Here is a 10,633-nt window from a genome sequence, read left to right on the forward strand (position 1 = left end):
GCTGACATGTCTTATTTTTCAGGCGCGTTTCAGTTTCGCAGCGTGGTGCAGAGTGTCCGTCTCTACCAGTCCACAGGTGGCTTTCAATCGTTTCTCATGGCGTCTCAGGTCTTTTACTTCCTCTTCATCGTCTACTACATGTTTTTGCAGGTCAGCTCTCTAAAAGCATAATTTCATTGAAAATTTAAGTTAAAGACTCACTGTTTTTCACTGTGAATGTCTTTTAAGAACCATTTTGAGTTAACCCAAGAACCTTTCAGTATTCAGTTCTTCAAATTACTCATTTTTTTCTAAATGTGAACATTTTAATAATCTAAAGAACCTTTTGGTTTCACTTTATTTTGATGGTCCCTTTAACATATTCTGTTGACTATAAGTAACATTGCACCTACATCTCTACTAACTCTCACTAGAGTAGTAGAGTATTAGTAGACTGGTAGGGGTAGGGTTAGATTAAGTTGACATGTACTGCAGTTGCAAAATTATTTATAGTCTGTTATAGAGTGTCTGTTGGAGGAGCATCACAATAAAGAGTTGGCAGATATGAAGCAGACAACCTCTGATGAGAGTTAGTTGACATAGTTGCAAATTTACTTAGTAAATTACAGGCGGCACCATCTTTGGAAAACAGTCACGACAAGTCAAACCACGAACGACTTGAGTGATCTGAACTGAATGAACGGCGTTCGGGGATCGGTTTATCAAGACTATTTTCTAAGATGGCTCCTGTTTGTATACATGAAGTGAACTGTCTTTATAAAGTATATTCTTATTAAACGCTCTGTACACTTACAAAGTTTTCAGTGCTTCGTTTTGCATGTATGGACCCTCATTACGTTACTGTGTTAGTGTGGGGCTATTTTGAGCCTTGTTAGTGGTATAAACTAGTGATTTCTTTTTACTTAGTAAATTCCCCCAGTACTAGCATTATACACTAAACAGTTTTTAGAGTTAAAACTCTTTACATTCGATTATCATGAAAACAAATATCAGGGAACGGTTGACTAGGTACCGATGTTTTATTAGACCAAAGGTCCATTTTGCACCGGAGTTCTCCTTTAAGTAAATAATGATAGAATTTAAATGATAGAGTTTTGGGTGAACCGTTCCTTAAACTGCAATTCACATTTGTGGTTGAACAGGGAAAGCTGTTGAAGCGGCAGAAATGGGCATATTTCAAAAACAAGTGGAATCTGTTAGACCTGGCCATCATCATTTTAAGTTGGAGTTCATTATCAGTGTTTATCAAGAGAACAGTGCAGGGAGACCAAGACATTGAATACTACCAGAAACACAAAGATCAGTAAGTAGATCTTTTCTTTCTAATGTTTTGATACGAGCATGAATTGAACATCCCACGACCCTACAGGTTTGGACAATGGATGGGTGAACATGGTAAAAGAGCTATTCCTGTCTTTTAGGTTTCCCAGTTTCCATGACACAGCTGTCGTAGATGCTACACTGGGATATCTCATGGCTTTCTTGGTTCTTCTGGCCTGTGTGAAACTGTGGCATCTGCTGAGACTCAACCCTAAACTTCACCTCATCACCTCCTCACTGCAGCGGGCATGGAACGACATGTCCAGTTTCATTGTGGTTATCTTCATTATCCTCTTGGCCTATTCTCTCTCTGTAAGGGGTAACAACTTTTTTTTGTCAATAACAGGTTAAAGTCAGCATGAAACAGAAGTTGTGGGAGTCTTTTCGTCCAACTGGGATGTATAACCAAGTGAAACAGCTTCTTAAATGAGAAAAAAAAATGTAGGGGAGGACTTGATTTTGTCCATGGGGAATTGATTGGTCACTCCCATGTGAGTGCCCTCACACCAGTAAATACATCATCAGAGAAAATAAAACATAAGAATTGCCCATTTTGATTTCATGGTGACTTTAAAATACTGTTTTGGTAAAATAGGCTCATAAAAGTATCTTAACATTGAAAAACAGCTCTATAATCAGGGACAACACCACAGACAATTTCTGCTCAGTTTGTAAATTAAACAAAAACGAGATTTTATATTTAAAAAAAGCCTAAAACTATCTTTTGACAGGAGCACATTACAATTGAAGTCTATGCAGTGAACATTGAATGGCTGCCCCATAGACTTCCATTTTGGGTGCATTTCAGTCATTTTTTTAAAAGGTTTAATGCTATTTATTTGTTTTCGATAGTGCAATCTAATATTTGGATGGAAGCTGTACTCATATAAAACGTTCCCAGATGCGCTCAAGACAATCTTCAGTTTGCAGTTTGGCATGTTCAATTATGATGAGGTATGTAAAATGATTTACAGGCCAAGACTGGGAAAGTAACAGAAAAGCTGGTAAGACATTAGTTCATTTAAAAAAAAAAAAAAAAAAAAAACTTTTGCTGATAATTTACTCACCCCCATGTCATCCAAGATGTCCACGTCTTTCTTTCTTCAGTCGAAAAGAAATTAAGGTTTTTGATGAAAACATTCCAGGATTTTTCTCCATATAATGGACTTCATTGGGAACCAAACGGTTCAAAGTCCAAAAGACAGTTTCAGTGCAGCTTCAAACGACACTAGACGATGAATAGGGGTCTTATCTAGGACCCTTCGAGTTATGACTTGAAAAAAGATTTGTTCATTTTGATGAACGAGTTCGAACAGGAGAGTCACGAACGCTCATCACAGAACAGAGCAAGGCGAGCATTTGTGCTTATAAAACTTAAACTTTATTTATTTTTGAAATGAGCGATAGTTTCGCTAGATAAGACCCTTATTCATCGTCTGGTGTCGTTTAAAGCCCTTTGAAGCTGCACTGAAACTCTCATTTGGACCTTGAACCATTTGGTTCCCATTGAAGTCCATTATATGGAGAAAATGCTGGAATGTTTTCATCAAAAACCTTAATTTCTTTTCGACTGGAGAAAGAAAGACATGGACATCTTGGATTGACATGGGGGTGAGTAAATGATCAGCAAAAGTTTTTTGAAAAGTGAACTACTCCTTTAACTCCATTGCTTAACATGAACTAACAATGAACAATTCTTCTACACCATTTATAAATTTTAGTTAATGTTTACTAATATAGTTTTAAGATTTAAACTTGTAACATTAACAAGTGCTGTAAAATATATTTCTCATTGTTATTTACTGCATTAACTAATGTTACCAAATGATACGTGTTACTGAAAAGCTTTTGCTTTATCTCTACAGGTGATGGAATCTGAACCTGTGCTCGGCGCTCTCATCATTTCCACTTGTGTCATCTTCATTACGTTTGTGATACTGACCCTCTTTGTCTCAGTCATCCTTGAGGCGTTCAGTGAAGAACAGCAGGATCACCAGGTGTTAAACGAGTCACTTTCATATTTCAGTCCATCTAACTACTGATACTGAGTAACTACTGTTAGCTGCATTTACACTACAGGTCTTGATGCCCAATTCCGATTGACTTTATCTTCTTTTAAAAGTGAACATATCCTATATCTGCTTTTACATTATATACTTGGTGGAACAACCCAAGGTAGACGTACTGACCTGGAAAAGCTTAGGCTGAAAGTGCAATTTGCAATGGTTGTGGACGAAATGAGAATACAATCTTTTGCTTTCCACATTAGCCTTCATTCTCCTTTGCTTCATTGAAAAGAGTCATGTGATTGTGGTTCATTCACCACCATCACGTAACAGATTTATTCCCACGTATGAATGAGGCCTGAAACCGATCTGAGAATATGTGCTTTTTTTCCTGTTTACACATTCGTGGGTCATATCCAATCTGTGCCACATGGGAAGACAAAATCGGAATTGGGTCACTTGAACCATGTAATGTAAAGGCTGCCTTAGTCTACAAGTGACATCAATAACATTTAACGTACCAAATATGGTTTAAGTTTGAATAACTGAAATGACTCTTCTGATCCTCAGCCTTCTGAGGAAGAGGAAATCGTCGACCTGATGTTGGTGAAGATCCTCAGTCTTTTTGGGATCAAATCTAAGAAGAAGGAACCAGAAGAAATTCATCATGGTGACAAGAATACCTAGTCCTCATCATTGGCCTGGGCTCCTCAGAGGATTGCATGTACAAACCGACCTTCTGCATTTTGTCTTCAACACAAATATCTGTATCTCTGCTGATTTTAACGAATTATAACATTCATACTTTTGGTCAAACTTCACATTTTTTCAGGAAAAGCTAAATGTACTTTTTCAGAGCACATTATTTCTGAAAAATCTTTCATAAACTACTAAGGCAAACTAAATACGTGCTTTTGTGAACTTCTAACAGACTGTAGTGAACAAAATAAAACAGGCTAGGCCACAGGAGCTTGTTTGACTGCTGTTTATGAAAAAAAAAAAAAGAAATCTCAGTGTAAATACAATGACACAATGGCTGCAGATGGGCTTTGCTGTAACACTGGACACTTGTCCTAATATTCTGATGGTCTAATATAAATGTAAATAGCTCATCCTTGATCAGGACCAAAACATCAATTTTCTTTCTCTCTTTTAATCACAACAGAATACAAGTCCTTTATATCAAAAAGACAGACACAATGGCTGATTTAGCCTGGAGATTGTTAAAAGAGGCGGCAAAGACACGAAGACTTCCTCCTTTATTCAGCCAAGATTGTGTAAGCCCAAGTTCATGCCGGTTTAGGTTTATTTCTTTTCCTTTTTGTCCTCTTTCTTGGCTGCAGCATCTCCCTTCTCCTTGTCTTTGTCCTTATCTTTATCCTTGTCATCCTTCTTCTCTTTCTTGCTGTCGTCTTTCTCTTGGCCCTCTTTCTTTTCTGCATCACGGTTAGCGATTTTGTTATTGATGAGATTATGGAGTGCCACTACAGAGCGGATGAGCGAGGCCAGATAGACCACAAGCATCTGGTCGTTGGTCTTAAGGTAGAAGGCCTTGACGAACTCCAGCAGGTTGACATCAGGCAGAAGATTGAACACGTCCTGCAGCTGATAAATGATCTGGTGATTGATGGGCAGTTTTCCAGTCGCAACCTTCTCCAGGTAGCTCTTGATATCCACCAGCTTGGAGTTGAGCCCTTTCAGGCCATGCACCTGATTGGTGATGCGTTGTGACAAAGTGCCAACTGTTGTGTCCTTGATATCACTGCAAGAAAGCATCATGAGAATAAATAAACTAGGCTGCTTACAGATGTTTTAAAGTGCCCCAATTATGCCATTTTAAAAGGTTCCTAATTTTACTTTGGAGGTCTCCTACAATAGTTTACATGCATCCAAGGTCAAGAAAACACAAATTTTCTCCTAATATACATTGCAGCATTCTTTCTTTTGGGAGAAAATAACCCCATTTGTCGTGCACTTTGATCTTTCAACCTTTTACATTCACAAACAGCTATATTATACCACATGAAAGGTAATATCCAAAATTTTATTTACATTTACATGTATTCATTTAGCTGATGCTTTTATCCAAAGCGACTTACAATTGCTATATATGTCAGAGGAGCAACTAGGGGTTAAGTGTCTTGCTCAGGGACACATTGGTGTCTCACAGTGGATTCGAACCCGAGTCTCTCACACCAAAGGCATGTGTCTCATCCACTGCGCCCTCACCACCCCGTCAATACATGTAAAATGAATCCGATAATCATGAATGTAGTTTGTCTCCGTCTTACCGCAACAAATGCTCTACACCCACTTCCTCCGCCTCCTCTGCTCCGATCTCACTGGTCACATGTTCAAACGTCTTGGAAGTGGGAGTTCCATCCTTCAGCAAAGAATAAATGTCAACAATTAGCATGAGAGACAAACTTAACGTATAATAGAAAAGCACAAATACTTACATCATGCACTTCTTCCACTGAGATGTAAGCTTCAGTTGGCAACCCCAGGTCTTTGGGTTTCACATCAATAATGACTAAAACCTTTAGGAAAACACAAAGGAATTTAATAAGCTTAAAGGTGATGTCTGTAAGAATGATATCTAGTGGTTGAAATAGGTACTGCAGTCCTAATTTAAAATATCAAAGATCGTTGTTTCCCCTCCCCCTCCTCCTCAAGCCTCGTTTATGCTCAATGAGTCCGGCAAAAATGACGTCATTGCGGTGTGGGTGGTCGTGTGTGTTAGGTGCGCAAGACCCAATTTCACCTGGCGGTGCGGACGACACTTTTTATAACATCGCCTGCCAACTGGCATCCCGGGATTTCGAAATACTATTGGGTGAACTCTCAGTGGACGAGACCAACACAAACCCTGACTGACAACACGGGACGTGTAAAATAATAAATCAAATAATTTTTATTAAATGTTCCCTAAATTTCTGCAAACATATTATGGTATTTGTATGCTTTAGTAAAAAAAAGGATACATTTCAACCCAAAATCAGAAGAAAAATAGGAAATTATATTTTGTGTAAAGAAAATTAAGCCTATTTTTGTATTGTGGCGTTATTTACATTACATTTAAATCATCTGCCAAATTTCATTACTGTAAGTCAAAAAATAACAATAGGTAATCTAAGCCTTAAATTAGACATAGTAATATTTGTTGTACTGACTGTAATTTACAGTGAATAAGTAAAAAATGAATGTAATGTGAATCACTATCGAGAATGATAGTGGAATTAAAAATTAAAGATAATATTAGTTAATATTAGTAAAATAATTTTTTGTAAATATTTGTATTAGTATTAATTATCTAAATATAATCTGTGTATTAATAAAAAAAATATATTATTACAGATAAAGATATTACTAAGGATGCTCCAATCACATTCTATGACTAGATCGGTAGACAATTAATGTAGCTAATCGCACGAACCAATCGCAATTTGAGGACGTTAAACTAACTTAATGCGCCACATTCTGCTTTGTAACTTCACGAAACATTAGACCATAGTAAATTGCACATCATTTAGAGCAGGCTGTCTGCAAAAATCCTGACCTGTGCATCCCTAGATATTACAGATAAAAAGATTGAATATTTAGCATAAAATTATATTAAATATTCATTTTAAAAATGTATATAAAATAAAAAATGATTATGCAAAATATATCTGTTTTTAATTTTAGAATTAAAACATTACTCAGACATGCTTTTGTCAGATTCAACCCAGTAAAACTTAGTATTAAAATGAACAGTATTACATACCGAATTGGAGCAGTACTGTTTCATGAGCTCATTTATGGCGATATCATTCTTGTGCAGCTTTGGGCCCGTGTGGTACCACCCAACTATTCGCTCCCGTGCTAGAATTGAAAGAAACAACACCACGATTCAATTAGACCTGTGACATAAGGTCCAAAATATACCATTGGTTCTCGACATGTGCATAGTTAAGCAAGGGATCTTACCATTGACTTTCTTGAACATGCCGTACATATTCTCCAGATAGTCGTGGTCGAGGAACCAAACTGAATCATCCTTGTCGTCCTCATCAAAAGGCACTGGCACACAATTACTAAACATTACTTACATTATATTTCAACAGGAAAGAAAAATGCTTTTTACACCAAGAGATGCAAGCCTACCAGCGAAGCTGTTGGACACATCAAGCACTTTCTTATGCCATGAACCCAGCAGAACACCAACAACTCGCTTCTGACTGCCGACTTTACCAATCCTACAAAACAAAGACAAGATTTACACACAATACAGAAATAAACCAATTGAATGTATTTAAATGTCTGGCTTTTTTAATATGTAAGCGGTTTCAGATCATGTATAACACTTTATAAACCTGTTTATTCTAGAATCTACACTAATATAGATAATAATAAATATGTGTCATACAGCAAGTCATGTATCACAATAAAGGAAGTAAATACTACAACAACAAAAACCATTGAAATTATAGCAGACTATTAAATAATATAGTGTGTGTATTGAATTGTCATTGTTGGATAGCTTACAGCCCTTCTTGCAAATACAATTATTTGTAAGTTAGTAGACTCTACAAGACGACGTTTTAATAAATTCTTATATTATTAAGTTGCAACACCATAAAATGAATTAACTCTTAAAATTTTGCTTCTTTTCATGTTTTTACATCCAGTTAGCCTTTAGCTTGTAGCGGCTACTTTCATTGACATAATGACAGTGAGTTAACAGTTTTACTACAGCAACACCACAACACTCAAATTTACCGGTTAAAATGGTCCACGACACTCAATAGCACCAGGGGATGAACGACGACCCTTTCTACCGCTAAGTCCGGCATTTTCTCTCAATAAATCCGAGTACTTATGGCAAAAAATATTGTTTTTCTGTTGCTCAGCACGCCAGTTTCATGGACGCTCGTCCGCTTGTTCCGCTTCTGCTTCGTGTGTGTTTCCCACAGTGGCGATTCAGCATCACGCACGCGAGCGCCGTCTGGAGTGGAGGAAGAATTACACCCTTTCAAATTCAAGATGGACATTGCAATATAACAATATGTTAACTTCGATACAATTAATTTACAATCACTAATATATTCAGTATTTTTTTTATCTTTCAGAAAAGGCATTGTGATGTGTTTTGTTTGTTTACATCATAGCGACTATTTAGACACCAGATGGCGCTGTTTATCCTGTTTATTAGTGTTAAAATGCATATTTATTTGCTTGTGATGAGAGTCATCAAGTTAACTAATTCTAGTCAATCGATATATGTACTGATAAATTAATTGGAGTCTCTCTAAAATCAAACAAAAAGTGTCAACAATTCCGACATAATCCGTATGTAAATAGAGGGCAAATTTATGCTGTTCTGACATCACCTTATGAATCATCATAGAATGACCTTAATGTTTGGTTGATACGTCCATTGTAGAGTAATAAATCCCTGTGAGGTCTTAGAAGTTATACATATAGTACAAATAAAATCATACAGGGCTATAAAACTAGGTCCATGACCCTTCTGAACATTTTTATTTTTTTATTTCCTTATAGGCTAATTATAAGTTGACCCCACAAATTGTGTGGACTTTGTGAAGATAGGCCTATTAAAATGTCAAGGATGAGATTGTGAAGTAATATTGATATGAGGTTTGAATGTTAAATGGATTCTGTGACAGATCCATGAAAGAAAAATGGCACATAGTATAGAGTTATTATTAATGATTCGTCAATTATTAAACAATTGTAAATCTATCTAAGTTGATCAGCTAATTTTATCTGCTTTGCAGATTTATAGGCAATAAACACAATTTATAATGATACAATGCTCTATTGTAATTAATTTATTAAAGGGATAGTTCACTTTGAAATTATTTTTTGGTATGTTTTAGATTAACTCAAGGGCATCCAAGATGTAGGTGTCTTTGTTTCAGTAGTTTCAATTTTGATATTTTTAGGTCAAACCGTTCTTGTCTGTTAGTCATATAATTGAGGTCTATGGTCACCACCTCAAAGAGCATGCACAGAGAAGGCCAAATTAAACATGATTTAATGACTCGTAAATGTAAGTACACATTGATGGCCTAAGACATGAAACGAGCGGTTTGAGTGAGAAAACAAACAGTGTTTATATCGTTTTCAACGCAAACGTCTTGCGCAGACCGAAGCGCCCGTGGCCTCGACGTGCCTGTGGTTACAAGAGGTTAAAATTATATAAATACTGTTCGTTTACTCACATAAACCGCTCGTTTCGTGTCTTAGGCCATCAATGTGTACTTACATTTACGAGTCATTAAATCATGTTTAATTTGGACTTCTCTGTGCATGCTCTTTGAGGTGGTGACCATAGACCTCAATTATATTTCTATGGCACGAACGGTTTGACCTAAAAATATCAAAATTTAAAATACTGTGGAAACAAAGACACCTACATCTTGGATGCCCTTGAGGTAAGCTAAAACACACTAAAAATTAACTTCAAAGTGAACTATCCCTTTAATATTAAGGTTTTTGAAACTTTGAAACTTGAAACTTTGAAACTTGTTTCGACAACCTTTTTTGTTAACAATTACTGCATTTCTACTTCCTTACATTCAAATTCAATCATGTAACTCAAATCAAATTCAGGAATTGAATTGAAATTTAAATGCATTCTCAATTTAATTCTGAGTGGTGCTCCGTAAAAATGAATAGATCACCTAAAAAGTAAATGATGGCAGAATTTAAATTTCTGGGTGAACTATCCCTTTAACATCCATTATATGAGGACAATAGTGAATCTGCTGAACATGAATCATGTGTCAAGCTGCCAGACATTGTGTCAAACAGTCGTCACAGCCTGCGCTGTTCCTAGACAATAATGCTTTAATTTTTCCCCAGAACATCACTGGCAACGGCATGACCCTTCAGGGACACTGATTGGGCGCTTTTGTTAAACATGTTTGTTTTTCTAAGAAACACGTTCCACGAACATTTGATGAGCAATAATCATCTTTAGTATGTTTTAGCTTACCTCAAGGGCATCCAAGATGTAGGTGTCTTTGTTTCCACAGTAGTTTCAATTTTTTAGGTCAAACCGTTCTTGTCTGTCAGTCATATAATGGAGGTCTATGGTCACCACCTGAAAGAGCATGCACAGAGAAGTCCAAATTAAACATGATTTAATGACTTGTAAATGTAAGTACACCTTGATGGCCTAAGACACGAAACGATCGGTTTGTGTGAGAAAACGAACAGTATTTATATTGTTTTACCTCATTACCACAGTCACAAAGCGCCCGCGCCCTCAGATCACTTGGACGTGGCTGTGGTTACAA

The 10,633-nt window shown here is 36.6% G+C and overlaps 2 protein-coding genes across 2 annotated transcripts in view; one reads left to right on the forward strand and one right to left on the reverse strand.

The window, feature by feature from the left end:
• pkd1l2b (polycystic kidney disease 1 like 2b) overlaps positions 1–4,289 on the forward strand; it is a 30,453-nt gene extending 26,164 nt beyond the window's left edge. The window contains exons 29-34 of the mRNA XM_089119137.1: positions 23–150; positions 1,143–1,303; positions 1,422–1,632; positions 2,173–2,274; positions 3,186–3,317; positions 3,897–4,289. Of these exons, the coding sequence (XP_088975263.1) occupies positions 23–150; positions 1,143–1,303; positions 1,422–1,632; positions 2,173–2,274; positions 3,186–3,317; positions 3,897–4,013 (851 nt within the window). The 3' untranslated portion in view covers positions 4,014–4,289. The remainder of the gene's footprint in view (positions 1–22; positions 151–1,142; positions 1,304–1,421; positions 1,633–2,172; positions 2,275–3,185; positions 3,318–3,896) is intronic.
• A 6-nt stretch (positions 4,290–4,295) lies between these two features.
• psmd7 (proteasome 26S subunit, non-ATPase 7) lies at positions 4,296–8,279 on the reverse strand. The gene is made up of 7 exons (XM_039690919.2): positions 8,088–8,279; positions 7,473–7,564; positions 7,296–7,388; positions 7,093–7,190; positions 5,786–5,866; positions 5,618–5,709; positions 4,296–5,088 (listed from the first exon to the last, which is right to left on the reverse strand). The coding sequence occupies exons 1-7, from the start codon at positions 8,159–8,161 to the stop codon at positions 4,632–4,634; spliced, it is 987 nt and encodes a 328-aa protein (XP_039546853.2). The 5' UTR covers positions 8,162–8,279; the 3' UTR covers positions 4,296–4,631.
• Positions 8,280–10,633: the final 2,354 nt, after the last annotated feature.

This window comes from Pimephales promelas, chromosome 1 (assembly GCF_988280905.1).
Source record: "Pimephales promelas chromosome 1, fPimPro1.hap1.1, whole genome shotgun sequence".
Taxonomy (NCBI): domain Eukaryota; kingdom Metazoa; phylum Chordata; class Actinopteri; order Cypriniformes; family Leuciscidae; genus Pimephales; species Pimephales promelas.